The 24028-nt window shown below is 41.7% G+C and overlaps 2 protein-coding genes across 4 annotated transcripts in view; one reads left to right on the top strand and one right to left on the bottom strand.

Annotated features, from left to right (window-relative positions):
* Positions 1 to 1288: 1288 nt before the first annotated feature.
* LOC145721099 (COP9 signalosome complex subunit 9) lies at positions 1289 to 1714 on the bottom strand. Its single transcript, XM_081817185.1, has one exon. It carries the CDS (start codon positions 1696 to 1698, stop codon positions 1525 to 1527), a length of 174 nt encoding a protein of 57 aa, XP_081673311.1. The 5' UTR covers positions 1699 to 1714; the 3' UTR covers positions 1289 to 1524.
* A 9778-nt stretch (positions 1715 to 11492) lies between these two features.
* USP24 (ubiquitin specific peptidase 24) overlaps positions 11493 to 24028 on the top strand; it is a 134320-nt gene continuing 121784 nt past the window's right edge. The window contains exon 1 of one of the 3 annotated variants that reach the window (XM_081818485.1): positions 11493 to 11930. In XM_081818485.1, coding sequence (XP_081674611.1) covers positions 11610 to 11930 — 321 coding nt within the window. In that variant the 5' untranslated portion in view covers positions 11493 to 11609. The remainder of the gene's footprint in view (positions 11931 to 24028) is intronic. The other 2 variants (XM_081818483.1, XM_081818486.1) reach the window with 2 other exon arrangements.

Genomic DNA, 24028 nt, shown 5'->3' with positions numbered 1-24028 from the left:
ATTCCTAATGTTTACAGTATAATTCTGGCTTTGCCACAGACATGACTTCAGGCAAGTAATTCATCAGCTCCACCCTTCGTATAAAATGAAAGCGGTGATGGATGGGAAAGATTAACTAGAAAATGATGGTGTAGACGCCTTTTAAAATTGAGGGTCACTGCCATACTTACTAATTAATAGTAACCATACAATTGTGAAGTTATAAATAGCTCGGCATCAGAGCAGAACCCAGGGTGCTCTGCTACTTTTTCACTTGGAGCCATTTTGATTCAGCTCATTAGCTCCACCAGCCTATAATTAGCACAACACCCTGGAAAATTAATCCAGCCTGGTGAGTAAACATTGGGGAAATGAAACAGACTTCTAAATCATGTTGGAATGAAGCTGAAGTCTGAGAGCCGTGTCCTGCTGGTTTCGGAGGGAATTAAAAGCCTCAACTCTTGATCTTTCAGCTAAAGATAGGGAGAGTCCATCTTTCTGTTTTCGCCAACTGAGTTTCAACATTGTTATCAAGGTAAACATATCCCTTATTACAATTTTCAGTCAGTCAGAGAATGGCAAACTGTCACATTATGACTATATATTCCTTATAAAATGTGACTTTGGAGAAATTAAGCCTGCTAATGCAATTAAGATAAAGTGCCCAAATCTCTCTACCTCCTGGCCGAGACCCTGGGGTTCTGAGGAGCTAGACTAGCAGAGGAAGTCTTTTACTGGAAACTGAGATTGCTGAAATCTGAGCCCATGGAAAGAGATAGCCAACATGCAAGAAGGGTAATCATATGTTACTACAGACAAGAGGCCACAAGCAGATTAAAAGTAATATGGAAGGCTAGGGGTGCCTGGGTGGCTCAGTCGTTAAGCGTCTGCCTTCGGCTCAGGTCATGATCCCAGGGTCCTGGGATCGAGCCCCGCATCGGGCTCCCTGCTCAGCAGGAAGCCTGCTTCTCCCTCTCCCACTCCCCTGCTTGTGTTCCCTCTCTCGCTGTGTCTCTCTCTGTCAAATGGATGAATAAAATCTTTTTTAAAAATAAATAAATAAAAGAAATATGGAAGACTTGAATATGATGTGGTGGAGATCATTGAGAAGATGTGACCGCCACTTGACCCAGTAGCTGAACCCGGGCAATCAGAGGCCCCTCACCCCCTTCCCTGTCTTTGGAATATGCATTCCATTTGTCTTCCCTATCCTAGAAGCTACCCCACCATAGCCTTGTGAGAGTAATGTGATACTGAGACCATCTGAACAGTATACATTACTGAACCCTGGTAAGGCCTCTACATAGACTTTTTTTTTTTTTTTTGATGGCATCGCTTTTTAATTGAAGGACAAAAATTGTTCACATTCAGAGATAAGCGGGCCTCATGCAGAGAGTTAAAACCATCCTTCTCTTTCTTGGTTAACCATCTCCTAATTTCAAGTAACATCCACGAGTTCTTTAGGACCATCTGAAATTGTCCTCTGAGGAACTCCGCCACACCACCTCGTAACACACATGACCACATGCACCGCTGGACGGCGTCTCACTGGATATCATCATCATCAAACAGATCTTCAAAATCATTAAAAAAGTCTGCATGAACTGCCTTCTCGTTGGCTGCCAAGTCCATCAGGAGCCCCGTGCTGCCTCCTGCCTCGTCCAGGTCCACGTAGGGCCCGGCGCCCTCCGGGAACATCTCGTCTACTGCCGGCTTCATCTCGCCTGCGGGGCCTCCCCCTCTACATAGACTTTTAAGATTTGGCAGACAGATGCAGAGATCTGTTTGTCTTGTGGCTGCCCCAGACAAGCCTCATTTAAATAGGTTCTTTTGCCCATTAAAACTGCCACCTACCAGTATGAGGTGACAGAGTGGTCCGCCTCTTTTGTCAGTCTCTCCTTGCCCTCCATGTACAGGGAACAGTTTGCAAACCAAGATATGGACCCAGCTACCCAGGAGCAGGGAGATGAAAATCAAATGCAGGGATGCCTGGGTGGCTCAGTCGGTTGAGTGTCTGCCTTCAGTTCAGGTCAGGATCCCAGGGTCCTGGGATCGAGCCCCGCATTGGGGTCCTTGCTCAGCGGGGAGTCTCCTTCTCCCTCTCCCTCTGCCTCTCCCCCTGCTTGTGCTCTCTCTCTCTCTCTCTCTCTCTGACAAACAAATAAATAAAATCTTAAAAAGAAAGAAAGAAAGAAAGAAGAAAGAAAGAAAGAAAGAAAGAAAGAAAGAAAGAAAGAAAGAAAGAAAGGAAGAAAGAAAATGAAATGCAGTGGTAAAAATGGGAGCGTGTGCTGAGGGCACTTCTCCTGAAATGCATTTTGCTTTCTTCAGCTGGCATATGGTGTCATGGGTAGGTGCTTGCTGAGTTAAAGGCCAGGAACTAGGTCATCAGAGAAATAAATGGGTCCTTTCACCTGTCTCTTTTTGTAAAATCTTTTTACTTTCCAAATTAAATATCCCCAGTGTCCTTTCCTTGTAAATGTTTATCAACTTTAACCGTTTCGTTTCCAATGTACACATGTGATATGATTGGAGAAGACTGCAGGCAAACTTTCCTAGTAAAATACCAACCCATCTAAGGCCAAAGTCATCATCTTCCCATCTGGTCAAATCCTGGCTTCGGATTATCCAGCCTTAAAATCTAGAAGTCTTTCCCTTTCCTTGATCATCAAATCCAATCACCAAATCTTAAAGAATCTTCCTTACTTCTGCATGCTTCTTTTCATTCTCCGCCCCACACACATCTGCTTATTTAATCTCTTACGTTCAACACACTAATGGCATTTTAATCTTTTTAAAGCACACTTTCAATCATGACATTTCCTGACTCAAAACCTTTAATGGCTGCCTACTGCCTAACAAATTAAGAAAAACTCCTCAGTTTGGCAGTCAAAACCTTGGCCTTACCTCCCAAGCCTCCACTCCACTTGACAACCTGATAGCATGCATTTATGCTGTGGACATTGGATTCATAATTCATCTGCTGCAAGTAAAAGGCCTTCCAAAATGGAGGCAGTGGAAGTAGTTTGCATGCCCAGGGAATAGATCTGCTCATTAGTCATGGGGCTCAGGAAAACTCATTCTTGCTGCAGGCAAAATAACCAAACTCTAATGTTGGACTACCATCAGGTCAGTTGCATCATCTTCTTAAGTGAAGGAGGATACCACGTTAACTTTTAAATGATTCCCCATTTGGCAACATACTGTCTTTAGTAAAGGGTGGGAAGAGCCTTAGACTTAAAAACTATCTTTTCCTCTTCCTTCTTCTAGCTTTCTCCATTTTTCATACTGATTTTTTTTTGCATTAAATAATCAGAATCTAGATTCCTCTAAAAATATTTGCTCTTCTTAGAAAAATAGTAATAATTGCTCTTCTTAATCCCCATCACCTAGTTAACTCGTGCCCTCTCTGATGAGTGCACCTATCGTGTTGAGCACAGGATACTGTACGGAAAGTGTTGAATCACTACATTGTACACCTGAAACTAATATAACACTGTATGTTAACTAACTGGAATTAAAATAAAAACTTAAAATAATAATAATAATATTTAAAAGTTTTTAAGTTTTAGAATGTATCTTAAGGTATTTAAAAAAGTATTTCTGGGGGAAAAGCTATATATATTAGTTTTACATGAAGGTATTTGGCTGCAAAAAGAATATTTCATCCTTTTTAAATGTACTTTTATAAAATACAAAATTGAGTGCATTATTTTTGTAGCATTTTAGTTAATAATTATTCCATTTTCATGTTAAAAAAATAAAAGTAACTGCTCTCTTTCCCCAATAGTATTACTGTGTTTTTCAATAAAATATTAGCAAATTGAATCCAGTAACATATATAAAGTATCATACACCATGACCAAGTGTGATTTATCCCAGAATGCAAGATTGGTTTAACATATGAAAGTCAGGGGTGCTTGGGTGGCTCAGTAGGTTGGGCGTCTGCCTTCTGCTCAGGTCATGATCTCAGGATCCTGGGATGGAGCCCTGTGGCGGCAGCGGTGGGCTCCCTGCTCAGCGGGGAGCCTGCTTCTCCCTCTCCTACTGCCCCTCCCTCCCCAGCTGTGCTCTCTCTTTGGCTCTGCTCTCTCTCTCAAATATGTAAATAAAATCTTTAAAAAAAAAAACACATGAAAGTTAATAAAAGCAATACACATTATCAACAGAATAAAAAACAAACCACATTGATCATTCTCCATAATAATAGGAGGAAACTATCTCAACATAATAAAAGCCATATATGAAAACCCCACAGCAAACATCATACTTAATGGTGAAGGATTGAATGCTTCCTTCCTAAGATCAGGAACAAAACAACAATGGCTGCCATCTGCATCTCTGTTCAACACTATACTGGAGGTTCTAGCCAGAGCAATTAGGCAAGAAAAGTAAACAAAAGGTGTCCAGATTGGAAAGAAAGAAGTAAAACTGTCTTTATCCATACGTAACATGACCTTGTGAGTGGAAAATCCTAAGAAATCCACCAAAAAACTATTAGATTTAATACACAAGTTTAGCAAGGTTGTAGATTACAAGATCAATTCATAAAATTCAGTTGTATTTCTATACATTTACAATCAATCCAAATGTGAAATTAAGAAAACTACTCCATTGGGGCGCCTGGGTGGCTCAATTGGTTAAGCGTCTGCCTTCAGCTCAGGTCATGATCTCAGGGTCCTGGGATCGAGCCCCACGTCAGGCTCCCTCCTCAGCGGGGAGCCTGCTTCTCCCTCTCCCTCTGCTGCTCCTCTTGCTTGTGCTCTCTCGCTCTCTCTGTCAAATAAATAAATAAACTCTTAAAAAAAGAAAAAGAAAAAGAAAACTCCATTTACAGTAGCATCAAAACGAGTAAAATATTTAGGAATAAATTTAGCAAAAGAAGTACAAGATGCACTCTGAAAAGTACAGAACACTGGTAAAGAAATGAAAGAAGATTCAAATAAATGGAAAGGCAGACATAACATGTTCATGGATTAGAAGATGTAATATTGTCAAGATGGTAATATTCCCCAAATCTGTTTAGCGAATCAGTGTAATTCCTATGAGAAGCCCAGCTGAGTTCCTTGTAGAAATTGACAAACTGATTTTAAAATTCATATGTAATTGCAAGTGACTCAGAATGGCCAAAACAATCTTGAAAAAGAACAAAATTGGGGGACTTGCACTTGGTTTTAAAACTTACCACAGGGCGCCTGGGTGGCTCAGTTGGTTAAGCGACTGCCTTCGGCTCAGGTCATGATCCTGGAGTCCCTGGATCGAGTCCCACATCGGGCTCCCTGCTCAGCAGGGAGCCTGCTTCTCCCTCTGACCCTCCCCCCTCTCATGTGCTCTCTCTCATTCTCTCTCTCTCAAATAAATAAATAAAATCTTTAAAAATAAATAAATAAATAAATAAATAAATAAAATAAAATAAAACTTACCACAAAGGAACTTTCATCAAGACAATGTGCTATAGGCATAAAGACAGACATATAGATTAATGGGATAGAATTGAGATTCCAGAAATAACCCATGTGTCCATGTCTAATTGATATTTGACAAGTGTGCAGGACCATTTAATGGGGGAAGAATAATCTTTTCAACAAATAATATTGGGACAATTAGATGGCCAAATGCAAAAGAATGGAATTAGACCTTTATCTTATACCACATCCAAAAATTAACTCAAAATAGATCAAAGATGTAACAGTAAGAGTTAAAACTATAAAACTCTTAGAAGAAAACACAGGCAAAAAAACCTGACATGAAATTTGGCAATGATTTCTTGGACATGCCACTAAAAGCACAAGCAACAAAAGAAATAAAATATATTGTACCTCATCAAAACTAAAAACTTTTATGCCTCGGGGTGCCTGGGTGGCTCAGTCGTTAAGCGTCTGCCTTCGGCTCAGGTCAGGATCCCAAGGTCCTAGGATCGAGCCCCGCATCGGGCTCCCTGCTCAGCAGGAAGCCTGCTGCCCCCTCTCCCACTCCCCCTGCTTGTTCCCTCTCTCGCTGTCTCTCTCTCTGTCAAATAAATAAATAAAATCTTAAAAAAAAAAAAAAACACTTTTATGCCTCAAAGGGCACTAGCAAAAAAGTGAAAAGACAAGCCACAGAATGCCAGAAAATATTTGCAAATTATATGTCTGGTAAAGGACTTGGATCTAGAATATAAAAGAAGTCTTACAACATAATAATAAAAAGACAAATATCCCAATTCAAAAAGGGTATTGAATAGAGGACTTGAATAGAATTAATCCAAAGAAAATATACAAATGACCAATAAGCAATGAAAACATGTCCACACAAGGGGCGCCTGGGTGGCTCAGTTGGTTAAGCAACTGCCTTCAGCTCAGGTCATGATACCAGTGTCCTGGGATCGAGTCCCACATCGGGCTCCCCGCTCAGTGGGAAGCCTGCTTCTCCCTCTCCCACTCCCCCTGCTTGTGTTCCCTCTCTTGCTGTGTCTCTCTCTGTCAAATAAATAGATAAAATCTTTAAAAAAAAAAAAGAAAACATGTCCACACAAAAACTTTTGTATAAACAGTTACAGCAGCAGTATTCATAATACCCAAATAATAGAAACACCTCCAATGTCTGTTATGAATGGATAAACAGAACATAGTATATCTATAATGAAATATTATTCGGCCAGAAACTGGAGCAAAATACTGATAACATGCTACAGAACGTGGAGAAAGCTTGCAAACAGTATCCTAAGTAAAAGAAGTCAGACAAAAAAAGACCACATATTATAAGATTTCACGTACATGAAGTTTCTAGAATGGGAAACCTAGAGAGACAGACAGTAGGCTAGTGGTTGCTTAGCACTGGGGGGAATGAGATTACAGAAGAGAAATCGCTAAAGGGTATGTGGGGTTTCCTTCTTATGTAATGAAAACTGTTCTAAAATTGATTGGGGCAATAGTGGCATGTATCTATGAATATACTAAAAACCATCGGCTCATACACTTTAAATGGGTGAACTATATGGTATGTGAATTATCTCTCAATGAAGCTGTTCCAAAAAAAAAAAAATCAATGCCCAAGTAGAGTATTCAAGGCATAGCCATTGATGCCGATTTTCCTAGTGGCTGTTTTTATTAGTTTTTTAACATACACAATGGTTATGAATTTGCATCCATCAAAATCTGGGACATTAAATGTCATTTTATTTTTTCAGAAAGAAATTAAAACTCACCTGAACCCCCACCTGCCAAAGTATTGAGATGTTGAATTACAGTCATAATGAGGGTTCCCTCTCCTACTGCAGGGGGGATTTATGCAAATTGCCCAGACTTGTGCATCCACTGCTTCCAGAAGAGTCCTCTGGTTCCTGGTCTATACTAGTTAACACTGCAGGGATCACAGTCTAAGCCTGCACAGGCTAAGCTCCTTTGGAGGAAGGTGATTCTGTTGCTTCCCTGCCCTGCTCGAAATTGGGGAATTTTGTAGAGATTTTGCAAATCTGGGATTCGGGCAGTCATTTCTCTTTGAGCTCTTTCTGCTTTCTGGGGTACTGCAAGCTAGCGGGGCAAGGCTCTTCCACCTCATGGAATATCCAAAATACTAACCTCTTCCTAGTCTTGGAAAAATCTCCCTTTGTCAGGATGTGCTCCCTTTACCGACTGCCTTGAAAGAATTTTCTCCATCTTCTCTCTTCTATGGGTGTTCTGTCTCCAACTATGACAGACTTGCTTATTTAAGACCATCCCTCTTTCTGAGAACTACACAAGCTGGGCAGAAGAGAAGAAATTTCTGTCTGAAGGCTCTGAAAGTTTCTAAGTGAGAACGGGTGCCTGGGTGGCTCAGTCAGTTAAACATCTGGCTCTTAATATTGGGTCAGGTCTTGATCTCAGGGTCAGGAGTTGGAGCCCCACGTTGGGCTACACACTGGGCATGGAGCCTACTTTAAAAAAAAAAAAAAAGTTTCCACGTGAGAATTTCAAGGACCAAATCACAAAGAGAAAGGAAGTACAGAGAGGTGAGCCTGTCATTCAGCATTGCTTTTCCCTTTGATGGGTTTGCTGAATAATCGGCAACCAGGAGACTAACTGATCAATTGAATTCTCCACCTTTACCTTTCCTCCCTTTTAGACCATCTTCCACACTGCACTCTTCCTAAAAGTTAAATAACATTACCTCTCTCCTCCGCATAAATATTTCAGCGGCTTCCCATTCCCTCAGAATTAAGTGCAAACTCCTTACCACAGTTTAAGGAACCCTCTCTGATCTGGTGTTTGCCTACCTTTCCAGCTTCCCTTCTCACTACTACGTCTCTAAGAACCCCAGCCATATTCTGCTGGCTTTTAATTCTTCTCAATTGCTTTCCTCTCACTCACTCCAGGGCCTTTGCACAATGTGTTCCTATTCTTTGGATCTCTTTTCGTCTCATATTCATTTTCCTGCCTTTCCTACTTCCTTTTAGATTATAGTTTAAACATCCTCTGGGATTTAGGTTTCCTACACACTCAGTCATTTACCTCCATAGAAGGCAAGAAATTTGCCCTTTACATCCTGAAATTCCCTATCAAAGCACCTATCACACTTTATGATTACTGTTTTATTGTCTGTCTCCTTTGAAAGACAGTAAGTTCTAAAAGGGCAGGAACTGTATGTCTCTTGCTCAGAGTTGTCTCCCTAGTCCTCAACCTGGTTCAAAATAGACATTCACTAGATATTTTTTAGATCACTTATTAATATTAGAAAGCCCTCATATTTTGTCTTCAAGACAGTTCATCATACCTCTCTTCAAGACCTAGCTATTTTTTTCTTTTTCTTCTAGAAGCTTCTAGAGAAGGATAATTGTGAATTGAATGTCATTTAAAGTTTTTTAGTCCCTTTAACATTTTCAAGATTTTACTGCAATTAAAATAAAAATGTAAGTGAAAATATGAATATTCACACCACAGGCCCCTCCCCTGCTATCCCAATTCAACAGGGTTTAAAGTGCTTGCTTGCTTTCTCACATGCAAAAAAGTGTGATTATAACTACTTGCATCCTCAAATGACACTCTGGCTTTTCAGTCACTCCAGGATCCGGTTCAAAAATGGCCTTCCTTGTTTTCTGTAGCCTTTTGTGGCTCCTTTCCAGTTTTTATCACAGACTTTGTTTTTCTCTGCTTCCTTCTCTGCTTCCTCTTCTCAGCTCCAGGCACAGCTTCCTCTGTCATGTTCTATAAACCTGCCACTGTTGATGAGTCTTTTTATGTGCCATCTGAATTGGCCAGCTCTGTCTCATTACCTCTTGGGTTCTGTCTCAGATATCTGTGGCAAACAATTTTTTCTTTACCTATTACTTTCTCTCCCCTTTTTACTCATTTCTTAATTTGGTCCCTGAATTAACTCTTCAAACACAGGGCAAAATTGAATGCCCGCACTTTGCCACCATCAAATTTTGTCTGCTTTGTTTAGCGCTGCAGCGCCCCAAACAGTACCCAGCACCTGAGAAATAGCACATATTTGTTGAATAAGTGAAATATCTTGGCGTGTACTCTATAATAGGTGGCTTGGCTTCGTTGACATTATTTTTGGTCCTCATGTACCAGAGATGAATATTTGAACATCATTGAGTGCTTAGAAGTTAATAACAGTAAAATTTTCTTTCAATATATACACTGGAACCTGATTCAGTTATAGGCATTCTTTCTTGGCAGGTTCTTTCTTTCTCTTTCTTTCTTTCTTTCTTTCTTTTTGGTTGTTGTTCAAAAATGTAAGAAGAAGGATTTGTTTTGTTATTTTCATTCACAAATTAAGACTAAACTTCCTTTGGGTATAAGTCCTATGTTCTATAATACAGCCTTTAATCAGTACAACAAATATACTTACTTCATTTAAATGTAAACAACAGTAATAAATTCACCCTGTAAATCAAATTGCTGGTGTTTGCAAGTATAGGTAGCAAGTACTAGGCAAGAAGAGTTCTGTGGTCCAGGGGAAAAGACCCTAACGGAGTGTAGGGAAAATTTCTGTGTACTGACACAAATTTAAGATTTGGGATACGTGGAGATTTTAGTGAGTGCTGGGTTGTCACGAGGGGGTTGATGGGATGAGAAAGGTTAGTTGGTGGACTTCAGGGTTCTGGAAGAAACCAGGGTGAAGGCATTAGGAGATGAACCGAATTAACAAATATGTAGTGAGATAAAGAAAAGGCATCAGGATCTTGGGAAATGGTGGGGAAAGAACCTAGAAGCATGAATTAAAGGAAATTGAAGGGGGAAAATTAGCAAGGGCCAGGGCTTGGATGGCAGAGTCAAGGAAACTAAAGACGCAGCCCCCGGGTGCTAATGCTAAAGGTGGAAAGAGAAAGCAAAGCAAGCAGGCCTCAAAGGGAAGAGGAATGCTCAAAGGTAGAAACGAACAGTGGTGGGGTCCTCCCGTAAAGGGCAGAAACCGAGTGGGTAGGATTCTCCCTCAGAGAGCAGAAACAGAATCCTGAGCCAAACGATGCAGCAGTGTGGGTCAGCATCAGGAGGGGAGCAGAGATCCAAGGCGTTCGAATGCGTCTGTGGCTGGCATGTGATGCAGCCTGGGTTTTTCGGAGGTTTCCGTAGAGAGCGCTGGGATTTAGAGTATGGGTCCTAAAAACACGTTTCAGACGCCCAGGGTTTTTCAGTGTAAGAGTTTGGTAGAGTTCGGTCACGTTTGGTGGGTGCAGGTGGCCAGTGACGGAAGGAACATTCAGTGAGGGCTGGGAGTCAATTTCAGCCGGGTTGGGGTGATTTCAGTGGGACTTGGAGAGATTTGGGTCGGGTTACGTGGGGGTGATTTTCGGCCCGGGTGGGTCCATGTGCCCGGTGTGGGCATGAATTGAGGTGGGCGTTGGGGTGTATTTCAGGCAGCGCGGCGGGCGAATTTCCGTGGGCTGACTGCGGCGCATTTCAGGCCGCGCCGGCGGCGAAGTGCAGCCGCAGCCGAATGAATCCCACCCGGGATGGGGTACGTCTCGGGCGGGCGGGGGCGAGCCAGGCCTGGAGGGGAGTCCCGCTGGGGCTCTGAGCAGCTTCGGGGTGCGAGGCGGGGGGAACCGCCGTCAGGGCTGGGCCAGACCGACGGCCTGGGGACTTCGGGGACGTTCGGCGCAGTGAGCTGCACTTCGCCCCCGCCCGTCCCGCTCCCGCGGGGACCTGTTGCTGGAGAAATGGGCGGGCGGTGGCAACGGCCGAGGACCCTCCCTCACCTCCGCCCGGGCGTCTGGGCGGCCCTTTCACCCTAGAGACGCGCCGCAGCGCGGCCCCTCCCTTTGCTGTCTAAGTGGAAGAAAAAAAAAGTCGCCCCCCCCCGCCCCCAACCACCACCCGCGCCCGTCCTCGGCGAGCCTGGGGCGGCCCGGGCCGCTTCCGGGAGCGGAGGCGCGGCCCCGCGGGCCGGAGGAGGCGGAGGCGCAGGCGGAGGAGGAGGCCAACATGGCGGCGCGCAGGGCTGGGCCGGGCCGCCGCCGCGCCTGAGCGCCCCACCGCCCTCGCTCGGCTCGCGGCGTCCACGCCCGCGCCCAACCTGGCCCGGCGGCTGCAGAGCGCGCAGGCCGGCAGCGCAGGGGTCCGCTCGGGCGCGGGGGCGGCGCGGAGGGAGCGCCGCGCGGCCCGCCAGGCCGGGGAGCCGCAGCTTCGCTGCCCGCCGGTTGGCGCGGCCCCGAGGCCCGAGCCATGGAATCGGAGGAGGAGCAGCACATGACCACGCTGCTGTGCATGGGCTTCTCGGACCCCGCCACCATCCGCAAGGCCCTGCGGCTAGCCAAGAACGACATCAACGAGGCCGTGGCGCTGCTCACCAACGAGCGGCCAGGCCTCGACTACGGCGGCTACGAGCCCATGGACAGCGGCGGCGGCCCCAGCCCCGGGCCCGGCGGGGGATCTCGGGGCGACGGCGGCGGCGACGGCGGCGGCGGCCCCTCCCGTGGCGGGAGCACCGGGGGCGGCGGCGGCTTCGACCCCCCGCCCGCCTACCACGAGGTGGTGGACGCCGAGGTGAGGAGGGCGACCGTGACCCCGCGAGAGAGGCCACTGGCCGGAATTCCATGGGCAGGGGGACACACCCCACTGGGCTGGGAGTGCGGAGGGCGTTTAGGGGGCGGGGGTTAGCTCGGAAACGGAGAGAATGGAGCCCCGGACTCGGCGAGGGCGGAGGTCACCGGACTGGGGTCAAGTGGGGAGAGGGACCCCTAGGGGAGGGGCTGAATGGGCTTAGGGACGCGGGGTAGGGCTGCGCGGCAGGGTGAGGAGGGGTCTGGTGGGCTTCGGGCTAAGCACGCCGCAGGGCCGGCAGGTCGGGGATGGGAGGAGGGTCCAAGGCTAGTAACCTGCGATGGGCGAGAACTGACGCGTTAGCCTGGAGTGTGTGATGGGGAGGACGCGTGTATCAGTGGTCAGAAATGGGGTACTAGTAGGCTAGGCTAGGGTCGGCGATTTCGTGGCTTCGGCTTTCAGTGAGAGTGGGGGAGGCACCAGGTTCGGAGTCAGAGAAAAAGTGGGATGGGCCGGCCAGAGTAGTGACCTTTGCTAGGGTCAGGGGAGGACTGCTGGTGTTAGGAATGAGGTTTGGGTTTTAGTCAAGGGCCAGAAAGAGAGGAGATTGGACAGGGTCTAAAAATGAAGAGGGACTGGGTACGGACCCGGGATGACAGGAATTGATACAAGGTGGGGGAGGGGGCTAGCTGCAGTAAGGTCTGGATTGGGGGGACGGACATTAATAAGGCCAGGTGGGGATTGGAAAGAGGAGGTTAGAGGTCAGAGGCCAGGACAGGAACAGGCACTGAGGAGGCCTGGAATAATTGGAGGGTGAAACTGGGACCAGGTCTAGGTAAGGAGAGTACTGGTCATAGGCAAGGTCAGAAATGAGAGAAAACTAGAGGTGAAAAGGGATTGCAGTCATACTGAGGGTGCTGTGCAGAAGGACAGGGAACAGGGTGGGAGAGAAATGAGGAGTGGAGGAGTCTGTTAAGGAGAAAGGGCCATCTAGGCGAATGGCTCTGAGCACAGACCTCAAGTCTGGGTGGAGAAAATCAGGCCTGTTTGGGATGTGAGCAAAGAACATGGGGAAGAAAACCGACTTTAACCAATTTTTAAAAAGGATCAACCAGAAGCACCAGGGCCTGAGAAATAATTGCTTTGCAGGAAAATGGCAGCTCATGTCAAGAATTTTGGTCAGATTCGTTGGATAGTGCATTTTGGGTGACAAGTAGAGCAGCTTGGCCTGATCCCAGAAGAGCTCAGAGCTCAGATTAGTGGGCTTGTGTTTTTAAATGGAGATATGAGTTTGGTTAATTTTAAGCTAAGCCTTCTGAAAGAATTTTTCCTAAATTGTGTTCTATCCTTTTAATTATGTGCTTTTGCAGCAGTCTCTTGGGCTGAATGAAGTAGCTTGGAAAAGAAGGTGGCACTTCAAAAAAGCAGGTTTCTTCATAAGATTTCTTAGGTTCCCAGACTTCCACACACTTGATTGATTGCCCTCAGTTACGCTGTAACTTGGCTGTATCATTGACTAGTGTTTGAAAGCAGAGATTGTTATTATTCCTCATTTAGGACAACAATCCCACATAATTAAGGAACTGTACTTAAGTCACTTTAAGAAATGAGCTTCTCTTTTCGAGTCCCCATCACTCCTCTACTTGCTCATTCCAGTTTTGACCCAGTTTTGAAATCAAGAAAGCCATTGCTTTCTCTGAAGGTATTGGTATAACTGTGAAATTCAGTGTATCCTCATTTTGTGAGAAATTGTATTCTTTTTTCCCTTGGTCACACCTTTTCATTGCCTATAATTGAAAAATCAAGTTAAATAATGCTTGGTGGTACTCCAACATTAACTGTACTGCCTATAGATTTAAGTACAAAGAAATGGGCCTGGCTTCTTTTCACATGAATGACAGGCTGAGGAGTTTGCTTTCAGGTAAAATCCAGAGAATCTGTATCTTTTTGAAGAATGTTGTCAAGTTTTCATTTGCTCTTGACCTGTGGATTTGGCCTGGGGAGGCTCGAGTCCAGGAGGGGCTGGTGGCTGAGGCTGCTTTACCCAGAAGCATATTGGCAGGCTACAGGCAGACACTTTACTGGCACACAGCGAGCCTGGTGAGAACGTTTAACCCAGTTTCTGCCTGTGCTGTACAAATCTCCTGCCTGCCGCCTGTGCACCTCACTGGTTGGTCATCTTGCTGTAGACATTGGGAAACTGAGCCTTTTGATCCTGGGACCTCGGACAGGGTGCTCGTTGTTGAACATCTCCAACGTGTCGGGCACTGTTTAGGTGCTTTATACATTCTTTTAATCCTCAGCGAGATAGTTCATAACATCACTGCTTTAGAGATACGATTCGTTGGTGGCAGTCTGGATTTGAACCTGAGCTCCTTGATTTCAAGAACAGTGTGCTTTTTTACTCTTCTCTACCTGTGGTTTTAGGATCAAATTCATTTTAGGATAAGAAGGAAAAATAAAGGGGGGGGGGAGACTATTTTGAGGCTGCTGAACAAGTCTAGGAATGATATGGCAAGCACTGAATCATGGCATTAGGAGTAGAATGATGGGTGGAATGAAAGAATTGGATCATTTAAGTGGAAGGCTTTAGAAATTAGTAATTTGTTCAGCTCCTTTGTTTAAATAGACAGACTGGCAGGGCTCAAAGGGGAAGTGACTTGTCCCCACAGAGCCAGTTAATGGAAGAAATGGGACTAGAACTCAGGTCTTCTCACTGCATGGCCCATGCACTTTCTCCCTCCCAGCTATACCTTTCAGATGAAGAGGGGTCAGGATGTAGCAGTGGGTTAATGGGGAGGAAGAAAAGGGAAGTTTAACAAATCAGGTGAAGTTTGTCAGCTCTTGTATAATCTCCCTGTTTTATTTCTTAAAAAATGAGTACCTGATTTTAAATTCTGTAAAGTTATTTTTGATGCACAGGAAATTTTGGCTTTAGTGTCTTCTTCAAAATGTTTGGGAATATACAGATTAAAATATAAATGTTGAAAAAAGAAAAAAATGACTACATTTTTATTTGTCATTTGGGGACAGCCAGTAAACATTCAGTGCCTTCCATGTCCCCGAGGGGGTGGGAGTAGAGTAGTGAACATGAAGGTTACATTCTAGTGGCTCTCAGTGCAGGCCTCTTAATTTTACAAGCAGTAACTTCCCAAGGTCATGTAGTTAGGTAGGTAAATCAGTTTAGTAATTTGGGCCCATGCTGTAATTAGGATTTGGTTTAAAAATTAAAATTTGGAAAATAAAAGCAGTTAACTTCTGGTTCAGAAAAAGCAAGAAGAATGCAGATAAAAAAATGCCCAGATATCTAACAGGGGGAAAAAAAAACCCAGAACACCCACATATCTAAGAGAGCACATAAAACCGCTCAGAAAGCCACCTTTTCAATATCCTCCAATTAAGTGAAGGTATTGCTTTGCACAAGTTGTGTTTGGTCGTTACTACTCTTGTTGGATAAATGTAATTCATGGTCTCAGTGTCTGGAAGGCATTTTGAGAAGCTGCCCAGCTTAAACTTTGAATAGCATTACTTCAAAACCTGTCCAAGGCAGATAAGAGTTTGTTCTATTATTTAGGAGAATGAAATCTCACAGCTGCTCTAAATAACTTATCCAGATGTTTAACACCCCACTCAGAATTCTTCACTGTTGGGGCGCCTGGGTGGCTGAGGTCATAATCCCAGGGTCCTGGGATTGAGCCCCCCATCGGGCTCCCTGCTCAGCAGGAAGCCTGCTTCTCCCTGTCCCACTCCCCCGGCTTGTGTTCCTGCTCTTGCTGTGTCTCTCTCTGTCAAATAAATAAATAAAATCTTAAGAAAAAAAAAAAAAGAATTATTCACTGTTTTTTACCCTGCTGGCCTCTGCTAAGGGCATGCCTACTGGTTCTGTCCTTCACAGAGCTGGAGAGCTGGGAGAATCCATCTTCTAAGCAGTGTGATCCTGTTCAGGGGATTAGTGGAAATCAGTCAGGTGCAGTTGTGGGCATCTAACACAATTTAACAATTGTGTAATGTAACTTATTCATTATTGTCTTAACTTTTAGAAAATACTGAAATAGATTTTTTTTTCAAGGAGATTTCAATTGACAGCTAGAAATACCTTTCTTAGCTGTCTAGTTCTGTGATAACTAATCTTCCTAGAAGTGACATTTAATACTGTGATCTTACAAATATTGGGAACTCTTGTTTTGTTCCCATTTTAATGTGGACTTTCCTTCTTGAGGTATTTTGTCAGAAGTATTTCCAAGATTTCATTGCTTTTTTGTTTCATTTTAGAGCCCCAAAGTTGGTCCTGCTCTAATACATCTAAATCACATTAATTTGTAGTTCTTTAACTTACCTCATTTCTGCCTCTTTTTCTTTCCTTTGATAGTATGTGGTCATTATAAATGAATTAAAATTTTAATATCAGTACTTACATTAAAGTTTATATTAAAATTCATGTTCTTTTTTCCCTGAAATATAACAGTCCTAGTACATTTGAATGTGGGATAAATATCAAATAAATTTTAATTATTAGTGATTTGAATACATGACCTTACAAATCATGGCTTACTATGATTTGATTGAAAAAAAAAGGAAGAATCCATGTAAAGGTTTTAAAGTAAAAAGTAAAATAATTCCAAAAAATCAGTTGAAAGTGATGAAATAAAAATAGGGAATCTGCAAGGTTAATTAATTAGCATAGCCTAATTTTTACAACAAGAATTTCTTTATAATCTAGTATATGAATCTCCTTTGGGAATTAGGCCTGTGAGTTCATCTAACAGTTGAATTCTTACTTTGTAATTACCTGGCCATATGCTGTTAGAATGAGTGTAATTTGGCACAAAGGAAGTACCTTTTGTATGTTGGTGAGTGTAGTTCTAGTGAAGTCATGGTAGGTAGTGATAGTTTATACACCATAATAATGCTGTTAGCTTAAAACCAGTTGCAATATCAGAAAAGCAAATTTTTTAATGTTTTAACAATTTGAAGAAAGGATTTCAGCTTCAGTACAACTTAAATAGCAGATATCAGTGTACTGCATACTTTTGTACTTACTGGCCAAATATATAACATTGATTTTATTGGAATCCGAGTGTGAAGATGAAAATTTTTCACTTCTAGTAAGAACTGTTGTATTTAGAAAGATTTAGCCAAATAATACTTTTTATATCTGGAGTTCAGTTTTCCAGGAATTTTTTCCCATTTGGAACCCCAGAGAGAAATAAGTAAACACATAAATACATAAGATTGAACCATTTGAAAACATCCCCACATATTGAGTGCATTCACTATATGCGTTTCACTTATGTATTTTTTTTTTTTGTAGTTCAAATAAATTTTAATATTAGGTTTCCTATCAAATTAGAAGTGGCAGAGTAGAAGGGTTTGTAGCAGTCCCAACACGAGGTGATGAGCATTTAGAAAGCACGTTTGACAGTAGTGAGAAGTGACAAGCAGCAGCTCTGTGGTAAAGGAGGGGAAAGGAAAACTTTCAGAGAGGACTCAAGGAAAGCAGGCCAGCTAGTGTGTATGGGGCCGTATGAAACAGCTTTGTGTGCTTCACGACCCCAGAGGATAGCTGATTTTAGTGATGCCGCACCCAAGAAAATGTTCCGGTACGCTCTGTTTAAGAAGGGTCAGGAATGTGTGGTACAGTTTAGCAAGGTTTTAGTTTTTAAACAAGAGAATGAAAGAAGGAGGTTGGGTGCATAAAGAGGTAAGTTTCAGGTACCTGGGAATTTCAGTCTAAGGATTCTGGATTGCTCAGGCACTGCTAAGAAAGTTGTGCTTCGTTTTCAAAAGAGTAGATGTTTTATCTCACCTTCCTTCTGGGGAGTTTTAGTTTCTTTTTTAGGTTTGTAATTCTCATTCTCATTATTATCATGGGAATTTTTATTGCTTAGTATTGGAACTTTTTTTAATCACAGTTGATTTATGAACATTATTTGTTAATTAGCATATTAGCAGTAAGAGTTATCATTTATTGTTTATTGTTGATAATCTCTATGGTGAGTTTTTGGCGATGTATTTTGTACCCTTTTTGTTTTTATGATAGGTTTATGAGTTCACTTTTCTATCCAGGAGTGGGAAACCTAGCTTCCATTATTGGTGGCTTATATTTTTTATTCATGTGTTTGTGTGTGTGTGTGTGTGTGTGTGTGTGTGTAAGGGAAGTGGAATGTACTTGTTTTACCAGTTAACTTTAAGATGGTTAATGGAACATAGAATTGTAGATTTGGTTTATTTTTGTTTGTTCTGAAGAGAAGAGCTAAACACAATTAAGTCCAAATTTTACCCTGATAACCTTTCCAGAAATTGAAATGCTTCAGCCACAAAGCAGAGGTCTGTGGAATCTTTTCCCAGGACTGAGTTGAAGATTTGATTTTCCTCTTACAGATAAATAGGTGCCCCCCAAAGTCTTCTCACTTCGGAAGATGAGCTTCCTTGTTCCAGCCCCCAGTTTGCTTTTGTGTGGTATCTCAGCCAGTTATTTGTGTTACAGAATTTAATTGACACTATTTAAGATGCTTTCACTTAAGTGTAAGGTGTTTATGTTAGGAATATTTTATTAAAAAAAAACAACTTAGTAAACAACATGGTACATTCTTTATCAGTAGGTTTCCAGAATGATTTCTGAAATTAAAATCTTTTTCAGAAAGACCTATTGGTCAGACATTCTGTTGCCAAGACTTTTCAGTTTCTGCCTTGTGTGCTTTTAGAATATAGCTTTTTCTAAACAGGTCAGCATTTTTTTTTTTTAATTTTTTGCTTCCCCCCCCTTTTCATTTCTCACCCCTGTATTGTCAATTTTGGTGGAAAATTGAATTGCTTTCTGAAACCTGTAGTTGGAAATCTACAGTGAAGCATTTTGGTAACTATTTAAAATATACTTCAGATCTTAGAAAATATGAAGGTATTCTACACTGCAAATGGCAATGTCATCTTGCAGTTGTTTAATTTATTCTGGATTCTTTATTTTCTTTTCTTATCCAATAGCCTGTTAATTGTTTCATTTATTCTGGATTCTTTATTTTCTCTTCTTATTGAATAGCCTCTTAATTCTGACCTAAGTATCTCTCCTGCCCCTTCTGTCTGTCCCCACTGTTACTGCTCTGGCTTTGTTCATGTTCCTTTCTTACCTTTTCTCTGTGCCATTCACTGGCGCCAGAATGATCTCTCTACAATGCAGATTCTAGTCACAGGATAACCTTCCTCAAAAATGTTTGGTGCTTCCTCATTTTCTATAGGTAAAACCAAACTTCTTTTCTTTCAAGGTCTCCATACTTATCCATCTGGTCGTACCTCCTGACTTCCAGTTCCATGCTCTGCTTTGCAGTTCAGGGGCCATCTCTTGGCCCACTCTCACCCCCAAACCCCAGTTTCCATCTGCCTGGCTAACACCAATTCATTCTTAAAGGTGAGCTCCAATGCTTTATCTCCTTAAGGTGAAAGTAAAGCAGTGATCGTATTTTAGTTAAAAAAAAGATGTGTTTACCTTATATGTATCTGTCTTTCCGTTAGGCTTGAGGAACAGTCGGACTCTCTTTATCTCTGTGACTCTGGCACCCCGGCTCACAATATCTGATTGGATAGAGAGACAACTGAAGGAATGGGTGGGAAGAAAATTTTAGATGAAATAAATAGTCAAATGACATTTGAAAGAGTATTGCACCAGTGGTTTGGGAGGTGGTACAATTTGTTCAGGGTTCAGTTGCCTGCTAACTTTTTTTTTTTTTTAAAGATTTTATTTATTTATTTGACAGAGAGACGCAGCGAGAGAGGGAACACAAGCAAGGGGAGTGGGAGAGGGAGAAGCAGGCTCCCCGCAGAGCAGGGAGCCCGATGCGGGACTCTATCCCAGGACCCCGAGATCATGACCCGAGCCGAAGGTAGTCGCTTAACCAACTGAGCCACCCAGGCACCCGCCTGCTAACTTTATCACTGGGCCAGTCAGTTTGCCTCCCTGAGCCTCAGTTTTCCCATCTGTAAAACTGAGGTCTTTGACTTTACCTGTGGTTATTTTTTTTTCATTCATTCATTGACTTCTTTGAGAAATTAAAAGCCAAGAGGTCTCTCAGAAAATATACACACTTAATTTTTAAAGTAAGCTGGCGCTGAAGTATTAATACTATTATTTTTGGGTGATGGGACCACAGGTGATTCCGTTTCTATTTTTTCATTTTTAATGAACTTCTAAAAAGTATATAAACTTTATTTTAAAAGACCAACAAAACTGTGGTGTTCATTAAAATGAAAGTAGCTTTTTTTTTTTTTAAAGATTTTATTTATTTATTTGAGACAGAATGAGAGACAGAGAGCATGAGAGGGAGGAGGGTCAGAGGGAGAAGCAGACTCCCTGCCGAGCAGGGAGCCCGATGTGGAACTCGATCCAGGGACTCCAGGATCATGACCTGAGCCGAAGGCAGTTGCTTAACCAGCTGAGCCACCCAGGCGCCCAAAATGAAAGTAGCTTTAAAAAAAAAAGACTAAAGTATTTCACAAGTCTTAGGAAAATTTTGCCTAGACTCCAAAATGATTTTAAAATTTTGCTATTGAGGAAAATTAAATATTAAAATGGTTTAATTTGTGTTTTATCTAGCCGAAATATAGAAAAAAGGATATTACTTCCTAGCATATCACTGGGAACAATTTTCTTTTAATCTAGAATTCATATTGATTATCTACTTACTAGTTTCCATTTATTTCTAGTTATAAGAAAACTGTGGCCTGGAAGATGTGATTCAGTAGGACTTTCCAAATTTGAGTCCGAGGTTAAGCTTTATTTATTTATTTATTTATTTTAAATTTTATTTTATTTTGTTATGTTAGTCACCATACAGTACATTATTAGTTTTTGATGTAGTGTTCCATGATTCATTGTTTTCGTATAACACCCAGTGCTCCATGCAGTACGTGCCCTCCTTTAGCTTTAATGGAGTTTCTATTTAGTTGCTTTTCCTGTGCTGCTTTTCTGCATGCTCGCCCCTGCCCTCGATTATCTCAGAGCATTTTGCCTTGTTAATTGGTTTTAGCATATTCTTTTGGGCGACTCCAGTGTGTTTTAATTGGCCTTTGGATTGCTTGCCAGCTTTTAAAGACCCTCAAATGTCTCTGACTGTATTTTGAAAACAACCGTGTTTAGAGCAGAGGGGTTTTTGTTTGTTTTGCTTTGCCAAAGGTATGGAATAGAGGTGCACATCTGGCCAGCACAGCCTTCTCTTGTCACCTCTGTGTCCTGTGACAGAAGCAGTGTTACTCAGGATTGTTGGGCTCTTGATAGGCTCCAGACCCAATCTCATCCATTGTTTCCAAGAAGCATTCCACTCACTTGACTTTTTCTGTCATTTATGTATACTTTAATGTACAGTGCTCTCTCGTGTCTTTTTGCAATTTTTAAAAGGGTGAGATGGCTATTTCTGGTATTCTTATTAAATGGAGAATTGTTAAGAAGTTCTCAGGATAAAAACTCTAGATTTATATGAAATAGTGATACATTCAAATTCCAATGGTAAAAACAGATATTAAACTAAAAATGTTAGAGCAACAGAACAGTTATTAGCCCATATAATAAAATAGCCATTCTTTCAGTAGGTTTTTATTGAGCACTGATTGTGTGCTAGGCACTGAGCTAAGTATTGGGAATGTAATGGTGAACCAATCACACATAGTCCCCTCTCTATTATAGTTTCAAGGCCAGTAGATTTCTTGTGCTCTAAGTGTAATAAATTGTGATGTTCTAATTCAGAAACTAGAGGCCTTGAAGAATTGTGGGTTAAATATGAAAGAGCTGACATCTATCAAAAGCATTTGAATAGTGCCTCAAGAATTTTTTGTGATGTAATTTGATTTATAGTGGTATCCATTGCCAGGAAACCAAGTGGTATTTTTCTCAAGTGATACTTCTTTAGCACCATGGAATGTACCGAATTTGTATTTATTTACTTGTTGGATTTTTAATATTAGTAGTTGATGTTTCTCTCAACTAGTATCTCTTCTGAGAATGGCGTTAATTATTTCAGTCAAATGCTGTTACTTTCTGTCCAGAAATCATGAATGTATATGTTTTTCCCAGAAACGAGAAGTTAGGAACTGGTCTGATTTCAGGCTAAACATCCCTTGTGATGGTCAATAATACAAAAGAAGCTATTTTAAGGCTAGAGCAATGTGGTTGGTTTTAGAAAGATTTATGATGGTAGAAATAGCAGTAACTCTGTAATGAAAACTTGTCTGGGATTAGTAACATAAGAAATCCTTAATTTATTATTAGTATTTTGGGGTTTGTGGTCAGTTTTATGCTGGAGTGGACTGTCTTTGCTAAAATAATACTTAAAAAATATTAGTAATTCTCATTTTGTAAGATTTACTCTTCATGGTATTTCCTTCATTTGAAATGTTTTGTTGAATTATAGTAGCACAGATCATCCTATATTTCATTAGTTTGTACATCCTGTTTGTTTTTGAGAAAATGGCAATTATCTATTGAGCAGTTGGTACTATCAGTATTGAAATTATGCTTCTCAAAATATATACATACATATATATACACACACACACACATAAAATATATAAAATTTGTGTCATAAAAACGATTGGTTCATGTTACATGTGTTCTCTGACATCTGTAGAGAAGAACAAGCGGGTCCTGTTTGCTATTCATTACTTTGACGTTTTTATGGTGAGAATATAAAACATATCTGTGGTAGAGAAATTCCGAGCATTTGTTAAGGGGGGATCAAAGATGAGGATCAATGCAAAATTACCAGGGATTCACCCAGTTCATATTATTATATGGGAGACTAGTATCAAGAATACTTAGCAAGATACTCTTTATAAAACAGAAAAATTATCTGTAGAACTATTTCCTGCCTTCCCCTCTCCCTATTCCAAGCAACAGAATTGAAAGTTGTAAATTTAAGGATTAAAATGGAAGATTTGCTCAGAGCTGGAAGGGACCATAGGGATCTTGTGGTGTTAAAAATCTTGTCAATTTAGGGATGAGGACCTTGACCCTGTATCATGAGCGAAGTCCGGAAGGGAGCGTAGCCTTCCGCCTCTTGATGTGTGTTTTGTGTTCTTTACCACACTTTGTGGCATGAGGAAGTCTGACTGCAGGTCATCTTTAATATATCCTTCCTCATAAACTCACTGTATTTGAATCACTGCTGTTTCCTCTGTTAGATATTAGTTTGGGTTAAGTGGGCAGACTTGACATTTGATCCATTTTTCCCCCTTAAACTTTTTATCTTGCTTTCTCATTTAGCATTTTTTAATGTCCATAGGTACTGATGTTTATAGAAGGTGGTAAGGGTTGAGGAAGGGAAGGCTGAGCAATGCTGTCACTTGTGAAGGTGTGTGTGTCTGTCTACTTAGCATCCTTGTACAGCTGACAAAGATTAGTGAACTCCTGAGTCTATCCACAGTTGCACTCGTGCATTGGGTACTTAAAAATAAGCCTAATAGTCAATATGCAAATCTCTTGAAATAGTATGCCGCCTAATTTTTTTTAAGTGTGTATCTTTTACTTCCTTAAAATTTTTTTTTCGGGGCGCCTGGTGGCTCAATCGGTTAAGCGTCTGCCTTCAGCTTGGGTCATGGTCCCAGGGTCCTAGGATTGAGCCCCGCATCAGGCTCCCTGCTCAGCGGGAAGCCTGCTTCTCTCTCTCCCTCTCCCACTCCCCTTGCTTGTGTTCCTACTCTCGCTGTCTCTCTGTCAAATAAATAAATAAAATCTTTAAAAAAAAAAAAATTTTTTTTCTCTGTGTATCAAATACAGTGTTTATTATAAATATCAACTGGTATGTATTATACACTTGTAGGTTTGAAATTAAACATTTTGAATGTTAACTTGGAAAGGTATTAATATGCTAAAAACGTAACAGTTGCCTCAGATGATTTATTTTAATGAACACAGAAATAAAAGTGTATTTTGATTAACTCTTAGAGAATAACTTCAAAAAATCAGCCTTAAAATATGCCAGGGTGTTTTTGTTTTTGTTTTTGTTTTTGTTTTTGTTTTTTAACGACTCCTTGCCTGTGCACATGCCTTTTCTCCTACCCAGCATGTCCTCCTTGTCCCTGTTTCCCCTTCTTTTGCCATATTGGACTATGGGAGTTAG

The sequence above is a fragment of the Leptonychotes weddellii genome, chromosome 4, assembly GCF_054177405.1.
Source record: "Leptonychotes weddellii isolate Sample4059 chromosome 4, ASM5417740v2, whole genome shotgun sequence".
NCBI classification, from domain to species: domain Eukaryota; kingdom Metazoa; phylum Chordata; class Mammalia; order Carnivora; family Phocidae; genus Leptonychotes; species Leptonychotes weddellii.
Note: the sequence above shows the minus strand (reverse complement) of the source record. Positions and strands in the feature narration are given on the sequence as shown.